Source organism: Malus domestica, chromosome 08 (genome assembly GCF_042453785.1).
Source record: "Malus domestica chromosome 08, GDT2T_hap1".
In the NCBI taxonomy this organism is placed as follows: domain Eukaryota; kingdom Viridiplantae; phylum Streptophyta; class Magnoliopsida; order Rosales; family Rosaceae; genus Malus; species Malus domestica.
Genome location: NC_091668.1, coordinates 410,371 through 427,059, shown reverse-complemented (window position 1 = coordinate 427,059; position 16,689 = coordinate 410,371). Strand labels below are relative to the sequence as shown.

General features: G+C 38.6%; 3 protein-coding genes across 7 annotated transcripts; all 3 read right to left on the bottom strand.

The window, feature by feature from the left end:
* Positions 1 to 654: 654 nt before the first annotated feature.
* On the bottom strand, positions 655 to 1,318 carry LOC103440313 (uncharacterized). The gene has a single exon (XM_017333889.3). It carries the CDS (start codon positions 1,244 to 1,246, stop codon positions 920 to 922), a length of 327 nt encoding a protein of 108 aa, XP_017189378.1. The 5' UTR covers positions 1,247 to 1,318; the 3' UTR covers positions 655 to 919.
* A 957-nt stretch (positions 1,319 to 2,275) lies between these two features.
* LOC103440218 (cytoplasmic tRNA 2-thiolation protein 1) lies at positions 2,276 to 5,193 on the bottom strand. 2 transcript variants are annotated; one of them, XM_070826973.1, is made up of 10 exons: positions 4,874 to 5,193; positions 4,638 to 4,752; positions 4,360 to 4,502; positions 4,139 to 4,258; positions 3,687 to 3,799; positions 3,508 to 3,600; positions 3,346 to 3,386; positions 3,131 to 3,197; positions 2,879 to 2,990; positions 2,276 to 2,741 (listed from the first exon to the last, which is right to left on the bottom strand). In XM_070826973.1, exons 1-10 carry the CDS (start codon positions 4,976 to 4,978, stop codon positions 2,577 to 2,579), a joined length of 1,074 nt encoding a protein of 357 aa, XP_070683074.1. In that variant the 5' UTR covers positions 4,979 to 5,193; the 3' UTR covers positions 2,276 to 2,576. The 2 variants fall into 2 exon arrangements, with proteins under 2 accessions (XP_070683074.1, XP_070683075.1); XM_070826974.1 differs by having other exon boundaries at positions 4,360 to 4,462; positions 4,874 to 5,087.
* A 2,784-nt stretch (positions 5,194 to 7,977) lies between these two features.
* On the bottom strand, positions 7,978 to 15,300 carry LOC103440219 (ubiquitin-like domain-containing protein CIP73). Of its 4 annotated transcripts, none has more exons than XM_008378886.4 (18): positions 14,882 to 15,300; positions 14,293 to 14,475; positions 13,983 to 14,100; positions 13,324 to 13,422; positions 13,100 to 13,215; positions 12,895 to 12,987; positions 12,454 to 12,633; positions 12,301 to 12,370; positions 12,084 to 12,238; positions 11,122 to 11,286; positions 10,959 to 11,030; positions 10,532 to 10,652; positions 10,179 to 10,433; positions 9,958 to 10,097; positions 9,661 to 9,852; positions 8,751 to 9,374; positions 8,440 to 8,595; positions 7,978 to 8,344 (listed from the first exon to the last, which is right to left on the bottom strand). In XM_008378886.4, the coding sequence occupies exons 2-18, from the start codon at positions 14,419 to 14,421 to the stop codon at positions 8,273 to 8,275; spliced, it is 2,757 nt and encodes a 918-aa protein (XP_008377108.3). In that variant the 5' UTR covers positions 14,422 to 14,475; positions 14,882 to 15,300; the 3' UTR covers positions 7,978 to 8,272. The 4 variants fall into 4 exon arrangements, with proteins under 4 accessions (XP_008377108.3, XP_070683072.1, XP_070683073.1 ...); XM_070826971.1 differs by having other exon boundaries at positions 9,958 to 10,049; XM_070826972.1 differs by having other exon boundaries at positions 9,958 to 10,049; positions 12,904 to 12,987; positions 14,882 to 15,085.
* Positions 15,301 to 16,689: the final 1,389 nt, after the last annotated feature.

The window sequence follows — 16,689 nt, the reverse complement described above, 5'->3', positions numbered from 1 at the left end:
AAGTTATTCGCTCACACCAATCATACAACACACAAAGTTCAATGAGTTTGCTTGTTTGCGGATGATGTTAAGGAATGAAGTACCGGCTTCAAAGGTGCAGAAGCCAATGTGTGCGTATGCACACAAATCAATGATATGGCAACACAAGCTTGAACATGACAGAAATTCTATGAATTGGGGCAGAAAAGCATTGGCCACGAGAGTAGAAAGATAGGATGGATATGAAACCGGTAGTAGAAGTTTTACTCAATTAGAGATGTTCAGAGTGTAGTGTGATGGTAGTGGTACAGAACTAGATGCAGGTTGTCCAACGCATCAACCCTCAAATATCCAGACACAGAAACGAACCAAAACATAACACAAGATTCGCTGTCTACTTGAGCATTATAAGGAAACATGAAACTGAAACATACTTTTAAGAGACAACCCTTAACTTTACCTAGAAATTTTGAAAACGGATAACATGCTAAATTCATCACATGATCAGAATCTGCCAAAACTTAAGAAAACACATGACACGCGACACTTTCTCAACCAAAAGTCGGTCAAATTTCAATGTAAAAACCTATAACCAAGGACCAAGTGCAAGAAATCTAAGCAAACAATACAAATCCCCCATTCACTTACAATCAACAAAACTCAAATTGAGCAGAGTGTTCAACAAGTTATTTGAAATATTAATTCCTTGTCACATTCAAATTAGCAATTGATCGAAAGTAGAACACAAATCAGCATGCATTCTGCTTAAGAATCCTAAACCCCAACTCTCACACAAAAACCCTAGGTAGGTCCACAACAATTCTTAATCGCGAAGCCACAAAAATTGAGCATCCAACTTATCAAATGTATTTCGTATCAAATAGCTACATAGAGTAACAATAAAGAGAAGGAATCCTCAGAACTTGAACTCACAGTGCGATCACTCTCGTTCGCCAAAGAGAAGGCGAAGCCTGGAAGCGAAGAGACCAGTGGGCTCGAGAGAGGCCTCGTGGAGGAGGTCCCGCTTGATGTTCCTCGTGCGCTCGGCTAGGGCTTCCTGCTCCTCCTTGAGAGCCGTCGTGTCCTCCTGAAGATTGTGGAGGCGGTACTTCTGGCCCAACGATCTGACGCTCAGCAGCAGAATTCCAGTCATTGCGAAGAACTGGATGAAGCTGTCCTTGCGCTTCACAGCATTTGCTATGAACCCCAACGATTTCTTTGAGTTCTGGACGCCCGCGGAGGAGCTTGGCGGTACTGATGATGCCATGACGACGGAAACTCTGTTACACAGAGCGCTGCCGCTGCGCGAGTGTGACGAACTGACGAGGGTCCCATATGAAAATGAGGTTTAAATATGTATTTCTTACGACATAAAAATATGTGTCGTTTGTAGGAGAACATAAGGGACAGGATCCTCTCCGGATCCTCCAGATCAAGTCACAAAACCCAGTTTCGTAAGCCTCACAGTGATCTCCACCTTCCTCCCCCAAATCCCCACCATCGTCGCCGTCTGAAGTACAAAAAGCGAGCCCCGACAAGAAGTCTGCCACCCCAAAATTTCGATACTGCTTTGTCCCCCAGCAGTAGACCTGTAAACAGGTCGGGTTTATTGAGTTTGGGTCGGGTTGAATCCGACCCGTTAAGTTAACGGGTCATCCGAACCCAACCCGTTAAGCTAACGGATCACCCGTTTCACCCGTTAACAATTATTATTTTTTTTTAATTTTTACATAAAGTTTAATTTTTGTCATTAAGTCTTTACTAAAATTACTAAAATATCATTAACTAACGGGTGCTAACGGGTTCTAACGGGTCTAACGGGTTGATCCAAAATGACCCGTTATTTAACGGGTTGTTAACGGAAGAAATGGAGCTCCCGCTCTTTCAGTCGAGCGAATGGAACCAACTACCAAACTCTTCCCGCTGAGCCCCCTCCTCGGATTAGGGGCACCGCACATCCGCCAGTACCGGTTGAGAAAGAGGAATAGAGCAACCCGACCCGTTAACGGGTTCTCCGATATTTGGTTTTGTGAAGGTCGCCGGAAAGCTTCTCCGATATTTGGTTTCTGATTTTCATGATGGTAAAGGCTTTGTGAAGGTGGAGATCACCGTGAGGCTTACGAAACTGGGTTTTGTGGCTTCCGCAGGATCCGGACAGATATGTTCCGGAGAGGATCCTGTCCCACAAAATAACATGTGTAGTTTCCTTTACATGAAATAATGTGAAGGAGATCAGAAGGTGAAGAAATTTCAGTATAACGAAAACATAGTCGGTATACCAACTGTAATAATACCATTTGATAGAATTTTTATTTTTTTTTAATTTTCAACAATTGTATTTTACATTTGATGCACCGAACTGTATTTCCAGCACACAAAGAAATCTCTCCAGAAGGTGAGCCTGGTGTGGTGAGGCAGCTGATTTTATCTTGTGACAAAATTGGAAATTACACAAAATAATCGTATTCGTAGGGTAAATATGCTAAGCTACGGATAACGCTAAAACCAAACCATTACAAGAGTTGCAATGAATATCCCAACCTAGCTTTATCATTACTGTCTATCATGATTTTATACTGTATATCCTGCAGATTTAATCAGAAATCCAAACTTCCACATTGCTTGCTTTCGATACTTTTTGTTCCATTTCTTTCCTTAGCATCCTTCTTGTCATCGTTATTAAGTCCTCGAGTCCGGCCAATTCCCAGCTTTGGCAAACCCTTATTCAGCCCCTCAAGCAAAACACAGGCCTTGCACCATTTCTGCACAATAAAACAACAAATGTTCAGATTCTCTAACCAAACTCTACCCAAGTAACGAACGCAAACGAGTCTAACATTAATCAGATATCTCAACCACATGTCACGTATCGCAGGGGTGAAACTAGTAACAAACTTACCTGACTGGAAATGTAACCACACCGTTCACATGTCCCCTGTTCTGGCATCTTTGTTGAAGTTGAAATTCTGAAATTCTCCCCTGATTTGATGATGTCAAGTATTGCCCTGGGTCTTCAGTTGAAAGAAGTCCAGTAAAATGTCAAACTAGGAGTACAGAATGTGCATACTGAAGATGTAATATAATTTTTTTGTTTTTTTTTGTGAAATCTACATCGCCAACCAGCGAAACATTCTCTCAGCAAGGCACTCACCTGATTCTTTCTAAATCCTTGATGAACTCACGAGCAAAACCACGATACGCATTGGGTGAATAAATGCCTGCAATTTGACAAAAATGTCTTCTGAGATCTAATTGTAAAAGCATTAAACATAGAAATATAGTGGCAAGGGTGGTTGAGCGGAGGGAAAATAACCGAGGAAGACTTGAGAGAACTATTTAAAAGAGCCTAAAGAAAAGATAAATTACATTCAGTGGAGAAGTAGTCCAGCCTCTTGAAATATGCATACGTGCAAAATTAGTTAAGGCTTTGCAAACAATTCCAACTTAGCATTAAGATGAATAACGGTGATGAAAGAAAAAGGGGAAGAAAAAAAAAATCAGTATTGAATATTTCAGCAGCAAGGATATATAACAATCTCCTTCTCATAGGTGTATTTAAAAGGTTTGCATCTTGGAATTGGCCCGTCTTCACCAGTGACAATTGAAGTGCATCTACTTAATCTACAAAATAAAACCAGCAACTCAGTTCACTTTGCAAACTTAAGGGGGGACAAAAAGAACATCAATGAAATATGAACAAGCATTACCTTGCAATGTCACCTCGTAAAATGTTCAATAGAACTGTTTCAGCAATATCATCTGCATTATGTCCAGTAGCAAGCTTGTCTACCTTCAACAGTGCAGCGCCACGATCAAGGGCCTGAGAAGTAAATAGATATATCCATTAAGTTGAATTGTTCCTTATAATCTCTCACCAACCAATAGAATTTGATCATGCCCTTCATGCTTAAAGACACAGAAAGCTCACAAATGACGGCCTTTGTAGGTGCTATCAGCAGAAAGTTTGAATGACCAGTTTTAGTGCTTTAATTACTCATTCAAAACTAAGTAACAAGCACCATAAGTTTCTGTGCAATAACCATGTTGATTTGGAAATAATATATCGTAAAAAAAAATTTGAATGCCCAATCGTGTCTAAATACATCCATATAAGATGCCTAGAAAATGAAAAACACCAATTTCCAAGACAGCCAAATACCTGACGACGAAAAACACCACAGAAGGTGCAATTGTTCTTGAGACCAATCATCTTTACTATTTCATCCATGGTCCACCCATACAAATCCTTGTACGAGACTATTTTCAGCGGCAAACCATACTGAAAGTAGAGATTTCGAACGAAAGTCAATTAAAGCTTAAAAGTAGAGAAACATAAGGCATTAGACATGACTGAAAGTTCATAGTCAAAATTCACCTGACCTGGATTTCATTTCTTTTGACGGTTTCAAGAGAATCGTCCCTGTAGCCAGTAATGCCCTCATCCACTGACAAGAGGAAGAGATCCAGACCGTAATTGTGCCGCCTATTCAATTCGGATAATACGTAAGCGAGGACAGTGGAATCTGAAGGCAGCAAATAACACAATAGGCAATGAGCAGAAGGAAGTTAAGGACCACATAACATACACAATCCAGTATGGCATTATAATTCATCACCACTCACTAGCACTCCAATTACAGCTTGATTAATTAGTTTACCTTTGCCGCCGGAGGCACCGAGGGCAATGCGCTCACCAGGCTTAAATAACTGGTTTTCGACGATGACCTGATGAATCTCCTCCTCAAACACCTTGTAGAAACACTCCCTGCAAATCTTCACATACAATAACCGATTTCAATTCAATTCTACGGTTTTACAACCGCAAGATACAGTTTATGAGTCCATGCCTCTCATATCAGCTTACTGGAAATCAAACCTCAGTAGGAGATATTACCTGCTCTAGGGTTTTGGGTCTCTTGAGGGCGGCCCGTCTCTCATGACAGATGCAGCACTGGCGGCCCCCCGCCTTCTTCTGCTTGCCGTCGGCTGATGACTCCATTGAACGTGACGACACTCGGTCGAAGCTCAGGATCTGTGAACCAATAACGAATGTTCCCAGTTATAGTTTTTGTTCTGCTCGCCTCTTCTTCCTTACTTTCAAAACACACGCACAATTTTGGAAACTACAAATATTTACGAAGCTGCTTTCCATGGGCCAGACTCGGCCCAAGGAATGATACAAAAAATCATCTCCGATTGAAGGTTAGGTTAAAGAGCTTGTGGATCCTACTGGACTAAAACTCCCAAATCAGGCAATCGGGTTGGCTATTTCCAGCCAGGTAGTCCTCCGGCCTAGCCTTCTAGCACCAAATTGTCAGTCCAAAGCCCATTTAAATGCCAACAGCTAGTTGACATCATGATGCCATCAAGTTACCGTTTGAATTAATTTTTTTTTTGGGACGAATTTAAAAAAAAAAAAGGCTTTTTTTATTAGCACCCCACATATTGTTGAATGCACCCCACAAAATATTCAATATTAAATTACTTATTTATTCTACTATGTAATGACAATTTCGACCTTATTAAGTTTTAAAAAAAAAAAAATTTCCAAATACACCCCACATCACTTTTAACGTATTATTTATCTTCTTCGATTATCAAAACCATCTCACCCTCCATTGTTGAACAAAATCCCAACTAATGAAACTACAAACACATTGATTGAGAAAACCCTAACAAAATGTCTATGAATATGCCAATGCTATTGATCACTGTGACTGCAAGAAATTATTTTCTCTCCAACCACACATTTTATCACATCCCGGTATTTACTATGTCGAAAAACTTTAGAACTTATGCCTTTGAAACTAGCTCTATAAATTGCAATGCCAACAACTTGAAACTTTCGATAATTATTTTTTATTTTGTATTTCTTTTGTTATAGAAAAGTTACATAAGATCTTGAGTTTGGATAATTCTTGAGTTTGGAAGTGACATAAGATTTTCCAAAATGCACAAAGATAAAAAAATTTAAGATAAGTGTTAGCGTCCAAATCGGTGAATGATAATATGCTCTCAAACTGGAAACGAAAAACAAGTCAATCACAGAAGTAACTAGCCTGGGAACAGCAGGGTATCTAGATTCAATCCATCAAAATTAAAAATGAGTATTATAAAATTTGAAGAAATTGGGGTGTATATAGAAATATAATGTGTATTTTGAGAATGTGGAGTGTGAGGGTATTATGGAGAGGTATGTGGGGTGTATAAAGATAATTTTTAATTGAAAAAGTAAATGTGGGGTGTATTAAGTATGTGGGGTTTATTCAACAATTTGTGGGGTGTTAATATAATAAGCCAAAAAAAATCTAATTTTTTTCCTATAAATACCTAAACCATTTCTCACATATTTTTCACTATTCCATACTATCTTTCCTCACTTTATTTTATTTTTGGATGAATCCAAGGTATCTCCTGCACTTAGGCGATGACTAATCCCTCAAGTTGAGTCGGACCCCATTCGGGGGGCAAGCTCTCCCAATGCTGGCTTCTCCATTCACAAGGCTCGAACTCAAGATCTTACTTAAGAGGAACAAGCTCCTTATCACTTGAACCACCAAGCATTGGTTTACCTCATTTTATTTCAATCTCTTCCAATAATCTTTCCTTTAATTTTTTCAATAATTTTCAAATGGCCACATTTGCAATGAAATGAAGGGCTTGAACCCGAAAAGAAGATGAAGCTCTTTGTAGGGCTTATAGATAGATTTCAGAAGATAGTGTCAATGGTAGTTCTCAAACAAGTGAATGTGTTTGGACTCGTACGTCCAAAAAGTACTATGATTTCTATGAAGGCACCATTCCACTAAATCTCCAAAACCACGAGAGTTGTTCTTCAAGATGGAAAACAACACAATCTCCACCCTATTACCACTTGGGGGAGTTATTCAAACTTAAACAACATTAAACAAAACATTTAACAATATAAAACTTAAACACCTACTCCATTGTTTTTTTGGCCCAAAGATGTGCAACAAAATCCTATTGTTGGTACTTGTTTATGGCACGCGAACGTATCATTCTGTGACACCTTATGTACTCATTTAAAGAGATATTATCAGTTCTTGGATCCAAAGGCAAATTAGGTCTATTATATATTTTCGCATCAGCTGGAGAGGCATAGGCCAACATTTGGAGTGCAATAATAACCTTTTGATGAGGTGAAAAACCAGGGTGGCCTGCTCTATTCATCTTTTGTCGAAAGTATGGATTGACATGTTGGCCACCATAAAGTAAACACTCGAAGACATGACGCCTCATCTGGAAGTGACGTCTGAAATCCTCTTCTGTGTACACCGAGTTGGAGTTGAAGTAGTTGTTCATCAAAATCTCATATGCGATCTCTTTATTTCGTGATTTGTAAGAGTGACCACCAACAGAGCCACCTTATTGAGATTGTTCTTCAATTTCCTCACACGCCATGACCCCAGCCATTGCTGCCATATATATTGTGTTGCGCCATGCTTCATCTTCTTTATCGGACTCATCATCTTCTCGTCTCGTCTACGCCAATTCATCTTCTTATTCGAAAAATTATTGAGATTACATAAAAATAAGAAATATGGAGAGTTATTCACTTTAGCGACACGTGTCACTCGAAATCTTATCCGAAAAATTATTGAGATTATATAAAGATAAGAAATCTGGAGACTTATTCATTTGGCGACAAATGGCACTCAAAATATGTCTAAAACCTTATTTTAATATGATAGTTTAATTTAATTAACCATATTAATTCAATTAAAATAATAAATTATATTTGGTCTATGGCCCTTTGGCCCCTCGGTTGGAAATGATTTTTTGTCAAAGAGCTATGTTTGGCCTTATGACCATTTGACTCCCTTAGTTGGAGATGATATAAAATACGGCATAACATTGTTTATTAAAATATAATTTCTTTGCTGAATTCATCACGTACAATGTACAAATGCGCACAATCAACTTTTATACGTCAACAAAATGTCACATTCGCAAGAAAAACTAAAATTAGCAATTCAGTTATCGTAAAAGTTTAGAGGAGCTCATCCGTATTAACTCAGATTCACAACTGACTTTGTGTTTGCAATAGAAATCAATTAAAAATTTATAAAACCGGTTCGAACAACGAACCAAATGGTACATCCAAAGCAAAGCAAAGCAAATCAAAGCCCCAATCCTAATTTGTACATCGACATTCTGATCAATCAGTAAAACAAATCTCAAATGACAACTCTAAAACACAAGTAAACCCAGGACCCTTCCGATGGAAACCATGTCCTATCCACAGCAACACCTGCCCGCCTGCAAGGCAGTATTAGCACTTGTCCTTCCCCGAATCACCCTCAAGTCGTCGCCGTATGTCCCTACTTAACATTTCAACATATTCCTGCAAAAGCCGAAAAGAGAGATCTGTTTACATACAGTACGGATTAATCTCAAGACTAGCACCTCGCACAAACGACAAGCATATATAGCACATACGCTGGAGAGACTCTCGTCCCTGCACAACTCATCCACAAGTTCTTGAGAACCGCTTCCTCTGCCAGACAGCTGCACCGAATTTTCAACTAAAGCATGAAAAACTTCTCCTGGTGCATTCAGGTTCTCAATTCTCTGAACCACTTCTTCGAGGTTAATCTAAAGCATGAAGAAAAAGAGCTATTAGAAGTTACAATTTATGGCTCAATTCAGAAACAAATCATAACCCTTTATGGCCACAAAACGAAAATATCATGTCCCAAAAAAGTGAAATGTTGATCCAAGACATTGATGAATAGACAAGTTATACAAACCTCAGAATTAGGGATATTATCATCTCTACTGAGACTTCGCTCATTGTGGGGCGGATGAGATTCAGGAGCCAAAGCAGAGGATGGCCGGACGGGGGGCGATCCAGCCCCAAGGGCACGAGTTACAATGGGCATCATTTGTTGGAACATCCTGGACAGATCGATCCCCCCACCTTGGCCTCCTCCAAACAAGTTTCCCAAATCTTGGCCGTCAACCTGTTCAGCAATCTGATTGACAGCACTCCTCATCTGTGGATTCTGTGTAAAGCTCTGTAACATATTCCTCAATACATCGGGAGAACCCACTCCAGTTTGGTCTGAAACACCTGCCAACAGACCATTCAGGGCTGGACTCTGCAGAACCTGAGACATCATGCTTCCCATATCAACTTGGCCAAGAGGACCTTGCCCTCCCAATGTTCTACCATCTCTGACCTGACCAACAGCAGGGGCCGTTTGTCTTTCAGGTGCATCATTTAAGTTCATCCTACTTGCAGCAGAACCACGAGACGCAAGGGATTGCAAAACTTGCTGGCCACCTATTACTTGCTGATTCTGATTGATGGGAGCACTAGTTGTTCCGCCATCTCCATTCTTGGTTGACGGTTTTGGCTGCCTGGCTTGTCTCTGATTGGATCAATGATACACAGTTTCAGTAACAACCTAAATTAAAGTTGACCGCATATATATATATATTTTTTGTTTTGTTTTTATATGTAAGAGCCTGAAAACAAACCAGTAGTATTTGCACTCTTAATTGCTTCCCCAAGCACTATACATCCATCATAATATGGCCATGGATTTTTACTTTAATTAACAGCTGAAATATCAAGCCCGTGATGGGGCATAAATTTGGTACGTAAATTTTTATTTTATTTTCGAAAGCAATGAAATAGATGTAAAAATATTATACCTTACGCTCCAAAACTCCAAGTCCTAAACCAAGTGGAACAGCTTTCGCACCCTCAGCCTGCTTCTCACTGGATTGTGGAGCACTTCTCTTCTCATCTTCTCTCACCACGGTGTTTTGGCCACTTGAAGAGCTTAGAGGACCCCCAGCTGGGGATCTTGAATCGTTTTTCAATGTACTACCACTTGCTAAATCCTGACAGTTATGAACTTTGTCACATTAAGGTTGGGATTTGGATTACATCAAAGAATAAACAAAATAACCTAAATAAAGGGTATTCCAAGAATGTGTGAAACATACCTTCAGACCTTCACTTTCAGATGTACAACCAGGTAGTGATACACTAGACTGCCCAGCTACATCGACATAGTCAGTACTTGGCCGTTCACTTCCTGCATAATTACGCAAGTCAACATATGGACCAGTGGACACCTCTTGACCTGATTACAGAACAAAATAGCATAGGAAAACTAGATTGACATTCTATATCCACAGAAGCCGAAGCACATACAGCAAGGTACCTGATTGAGCTGTGTCATCTGGTTGTGCATTGCCAATATGTGAGTTAAGTTCAGCAACAATGGAGGAAAGCGGGGAGCCAGAAGGCGGCTGTGAAACAGAACCACCAGGACCGGGTTGCGACGCAGCGGAGACTGCAACACCAGTTTGGGAGGATGGAATAGTGGCACCAACTACATTTCTCACTGGCAGCACCCGGCCACCTGAATCCCTAGAACCAGATGGGATACCCTCCCCATTACTACCCCTAGCACCAACTGCAGAAACAATTTGTGCAAGTGAGGTACGATGATAAAAAGCGTTACAATGATACAAAATAGGTACAGGCTTCAAGTCAGCGATCAATTTTACTTACCAGCATGTATATGGATGTTTACATTCCTTGGAGCACTTCCAATCCCAACAGGACCAAAACTCGTAGGGTTTGGTTGAGGTACAGAACCACCAAAGAGTGAACTTGTTTGAAGAGGGAAAGGCTGCAAACAAAACATTATTCACTAGGCTTGGTTGGCATCTAAAAATCAATATATTTAAACCAAAATTAACTAAAGCTCAAAAAATGGATATACCAACAAAAAGATAAAATGCCATGTTAAATGACCACAGTTATTGAACTAATGGCCATATTTGCTTCTCCACTATACTATCAAATTTAGTTCCCAATAATAATAGTTTTTCACTGGACTTATTCACTACAAATAATTTATATAATTTCATTTGCCTGTCTTGCTTAATCCATATGTGAAACTATGTATACATTCATAATACATGCATCAACGAACCTGGACCATTATGGGATTAGGCCCTGCTGGGGATATATAAACTGCTGGCCCAGAATTCACAACAGCTTCTCCCTGTAGATTTTTTGGCCAAAACAATTATAAACGACTATATTCTATTATTCACAGATTTAAACGAAGAAATTGAGATCAAACTAGAACATACAGGAGACTGCCCCATACGAAGCGTCCAAATTGTTCGGCCAAGCTCAAGAAGAAGAGAACCTAAGTGTTGCATTGCAAGCCCTAATTGTATAGATTCTGTCTGAATTTGGCCTCTCACAGAGGGATCAGGAGACACTCCCTCTTGTTCCAAGCGTCCTGCAATGTGCTACAAAGTCGCAGCAAATTAAAATTAAACACATAATCAATTAACAGAGCAGTAAAGAAATATGAATTGGTTCATGAATCTTTACCAAGATAAAGCTTTCAATTTTAATAAAAGAGAGTTCATAAGCATTTGAAATTATGGAAACAATAACTTTCTTTGACTGAATTATGTTTGGTACAGGATGTGAGCAAAACACTTTACAACAGATTCAATCTTGATATTACACGTGAATCTATTGAAATTGGAATTATTGGATAGACAATGACAACAGATCAATCATCTAATCCTATGAATCCTATCCAACCTATCCAACGCTATTAGCATTGGATTGGATTAGATCTGATTCCAAAATCTAAAAACCGACCAAAATTGAATCAGTTATTGTTATGGATCCAATCCACCAAACTGAACTGATCAGCTGCGCGGATTGAATTGGATCGGGAACACTCCAAAATGTCATAACTACAGTGAAAATTGCATGAGTGACTATACTACGCAAACACTTTAATAATCCAAGTCTCAAAAAGTTTGTATCCTTATCAAAAGGCAAATTTGAATTCCCTTAATCATAGAGGACATGAAATTTTTGAACTGCGTTGTTATACAATGCAAAGGACCTCTTCTCCAAATAAGAAGTACATAAATTATCGAAGTCCAAGACTAACAATTAATTCAAGGAAAAATGATCATTGCATATGTATGGTCCCATGATAGTTTTTCTAGAGAGAAAAAAAAAAAAAAAAAAAAAAAGCACAAACAGCGTAATCAATAGGTTAAGATAAATTTAGAAGTCTCACAGATAATGCAGAAACAGCATGATTGCTGAGAAGTCGCTCTGCATGACGAAGAACAATCCCCAATGCCTCAGGTGTAGGCATCCCCTCTGCAGTGGAAGGTAAGTTCACCCTAGGTGGTTCTCCTGTATTGGTTGCAGATGTATTTGGCTGATAACCTAGATAGAAAAAGAAAAGGTTAGCTTAATCCTTATTTCTTACTGAATAGTTGGTTTGTTACCATTTTGCGATAATCCCTGCTCCATTCTGTTCATAAACTCGGAGAGAGTATTCAAAGAGTGTGGAATTGGCTGAACAGAAAACAAAAAACATTAAGATGTCATATACATGGCCAATTCAAGATTAAGACATGCCCAAAATATCATAACAATACCATATTTGATGAAGGCATGGGAAATGCTGCAGCTGCATGAGGAGGTTGCACAGCCTGAGGAAAAGTTTGGAATGGTTGAGTAGGAAATGCCTGTCCATACTGTGCTTGATGTCCTCCTCGGTTGACATTACGCGACCCTTCTGCTTCATTTCCATTAGGAGGTTGACCAGGAGTGTTCAACTGTAGAAAAACCATACAAAAAATTCATACTCTTTTCCTAAGGAACCTTTGCCCATTAACACTTGCAACATTTTCTTTGGTTTTACAAGATTATAGCACTTTTGAGAAACTAGTAATTTGACCAATTTATTTATCTGGACCACAATTGCAACAACAACAACAACAAAGCCTTTTCCCACTAAGTGGGGCTGGACCACAATTGCAAGAGAGAAAAATACTTATAACATTAGACATATCTGGTCGTAATTTCAAGAAACATACATTGCTCACCGAAGTAGTGAATTGTGGGTTGCCTGTGCCATTAGTTGTAGCCTGGGTGCCAATTCCAATAGAATTCAAAACTGCGCCAATAACCTACCAATAAAGAATATAGCATAATGTGCTTCCGGAAGTACCAATTTAAGGCCCTCGCCCATTTATATATATAAATCCCATTACTTTAACATAGCAAGAAGCGAATACGAACCCGATTAAGATCAGGAACAGCGCCTTCACCTTGATCTCCAACATTAAACGTCCCAAGAACTACACTGTGTGATATCTGGCCAATGCGACCACGAGGAACACCACTAGGATCATTTCCTGCCAAATTACATCAAGAAGCTTATATACCAACATTTCTCAAAAACAAATTGCTCTGAACCTGAAATGGAAGCACCAACATTTCTCAAAAGCAAATTACTTATTTACCACTATTAGCATGTGCCTCGCCAGAACTTGTACCCGACGAAGGTTGTGGCTGGGATGGCTGCCTTATAACTAAGTGCAATGTGTGCCCATTTTCCAAATCTACAACGGGTTAAGGGATCATATGCTGAAACTGATCAATAATTGGTAAGATGTGAAACAACAACCAAATTGCAGGAACAACAAGGATTTCACCATGAGGCACTCCCCAAAGGTTTAGCAATAGAAACTAAGTGGTGGGATCAACAATAATTATTGTAATACCTAAATTAAACTGTCATACAGGAGGTTTGTATGTCAGCATATGCATTGTGATGACACAATAAACTAACCAACCCAGCTGACAGATGATAGGCAGAGATCCAATTCAGTTACTCAAATTTCAAGCATTGTGCCTGAACACACTACACACACCAGTTTCCAATACCTTTGTAGACCTAGTTATGCTTGTTAGCAAGACATTGCATTGCCCAAAGAGCACCCAATCACCCCCAAGAAAGTTAAATATATACTCCCACGTATATAGATATGTACACTATACATGTATTGACAACTACTGCGAAGTTACTGAAATGTCATAAATCTCAAAGTCCACTTCTGTATACACAGTTAATCCTATATACATCAAACGTAAACAATAAAGGTTCGAAATGGTAGGATACGATACTCAGAAAGAGGATGGTCATCTTTTAACACTCTTCCCCTGAAAATCAGCCGCTGCTGACCAACTGGAACACCTGTTTGATCAGCTATTTTTTCCTTGAACAAAGAAACTCGCATCTGAAATAAAAATGTATAAATACAAATATCAAAAATGTATAAAAATAAACAAGATCTTGAAGGGATCATATTCTTGATAAAGGCGGGGACAAACATGTAGTTCCTAGCAGTTAGGTCACAGTTTAATTCGGCAGAATAACAAAACTAAACCCACATAAGCAATGCAAGACACGACCAAAGACTAGAACTCACATTTTTATCAACTTGAAAACTATACATCTGTGAGTCTAAAGTCTTGATATTGATCTCAAGATTTGAATCACAATCAGCCCCAGCAACATTGCCGGAACTGGTGCCTTCATTGGAGTGCTGATCTGCCATGCTAGTCGAAAGGGTTCAGAAAGTAACCTCAAGTTTTCAACCTTTAGTAGCTGCCTGTACAATCAAACACCATTTTTCAGTTAACATCAAAGATCAAGCTTCCGAGTACATAATTTGCAGAAACCACACGCGAAGAACAAATTTGGAGAAGAAAAAAAAAAAGCAGCAGCAGAAAATGTCAGATTTTGCAATACAAAATAGAATCCTGGAGGATGCTATTGCTACACTGAGCTGAATCTGAAGGTGCAAACATTATAGTAAAACGCCAAGTATTTATATTTAGGGTTTTGCAGTCAAACCCTATAAGACTCGAAATTTCATTGATTTGGGAATCGCACTGGACCCTTCTATTGCCGAATTGCGGAATATCACGGGCTATATGTCATGCTGAGAATATAAATTCCAAATTCCAACAAACAAACTTGGACACAAATGATCTCCGAAAAGCAAATCTACATACCCGAGAGTCGTTTCAATCCCGAGTGCGATCGCAAGCCGAAGCACAACGGTGGAAAGTCCGGTTCCAGTGGTTTCGTTGTGTCTGCAACAGCAGGCCTTAGATGGAATCTGCTGAGGACGATGACTGCGATGGATACGTAGGTGGTGGTCTTCAAAACAATACAAAATCCTTTTGGGAATGTTCGGGAAGCTTCCAGTTCTTGTTAAACGAAGGGTGTGTAATACGACATTTTTATTTTTTTATTTTTTTTATTTTTTTATTTTTTTCTGATAGCAAGCTAAATCCTAAATTACTAAGAAACCCATTTTTCTTTTTTAAATTTTAAAAAACAAATTTTCTTGTACACTGTTTGGCTTGTGTTTATTTGATCTGAATTCCCCAACCCCTCTTTTGCCTTCAACTTTCTTCCTCACATTTGGGGTTAATTTTAGGAAATGGCAAATTCCAAATGTAAGTTAAATTTGGGATAACTCTTTCTTTTTGTGAACAAATTGGAAAGACTTTAGACATTTGACTTAATTTCAAGATAAGATAATTTGATGTTTGTGGCCAAGGATGAAGCTAGAGATCTATATGAATGCGGTCATCCTCAAATAACAAAGTTACAAATTAAAAAGTTTAAGAATGTTCTCAACAAAACACTTATATATTAATCCATAAAGTTTTTTATACAACTTATTACAATATTCCTCAATGCGTTTTATGTTTTCAAATGTTAAATGACAACTTTATTACTAATACCATCAAATCTCAAAATAATTATGTTATCATTCATCCATTGATCTCCTATTCAATTTATCAACAAAAACTTTACAGCTTAATATGCTCTTCCAACAATGGCAATAGTGCATAAAAGAGTTAATACTAATGTCACAAGCAACTAAAAGAGTATATTTTTTTTCAACAACAACAACAAAAAAAATTTTGAGTGGGGGCATCCGCCCATGCTAAGCCTAAGACAGTTCCATCCATGTTTGTGGCTCAAGGTATCGTTTGGTATGCAGACGGAACGAGACGGAACGGAATGGGATGAGACAGAACAGAGATGGAACAAAGATGCCCTCGGATGGAAATAAGGAGGAAGAAGAAGGAGACGGAGATGTTATAATTTTGTGTTCCACGGATGTAGAACAAGTCGTTCCAGGGATGAGGCGGAGCGAAAATTCACCCAAAATTCATCCCGTGGAACAGCGTGTTCCACCCGTTTTAGGCGTACCAAACGTGGGACGGAACGCCTCATCCCACTCCGTTCCGTCCCGTCCCACGTACCAAACGGTACCAAGTGACTCAAAGATTATAAGAACGAGAGGTGCAATTAGTTGTACATCATTGATAATTTGATATTGTCTATGTTTAAATAGTGGCATTGTAATTTTTACGACTTGTGTCAAGATCGTCTAAATTGGTACTCTATAATTTTCACATTTTATAAGTAAGAGAAATAATATTAAAACCAAAATAATCTATTTCCACACTCAGCTTTAAAAATATTAGCTTGAATTTCCTATTTCAGTAATCTAAAGGTAGTTTGATGATCATTATATATATATATTTTTTTTTTATAGAAATCTCAATTAAAAAAAAAAGATTAGTTATCAAACGGATTTTTAATTTTTATTTTCAAAATTTTGGTTTCAGTTTTAAATTTGTATTGACAAAATTTAACAAGTTATGTAATCCAATCTAAGAATTCGTTTAGGAAATACTTTTAAATGACTGATTTAGATCCTATTAGAAGAACTTGATTTTCCTCTGGTCGACTTGATTATTCTACCACTCGCACACACATGCATTCGAAGACTTCACTA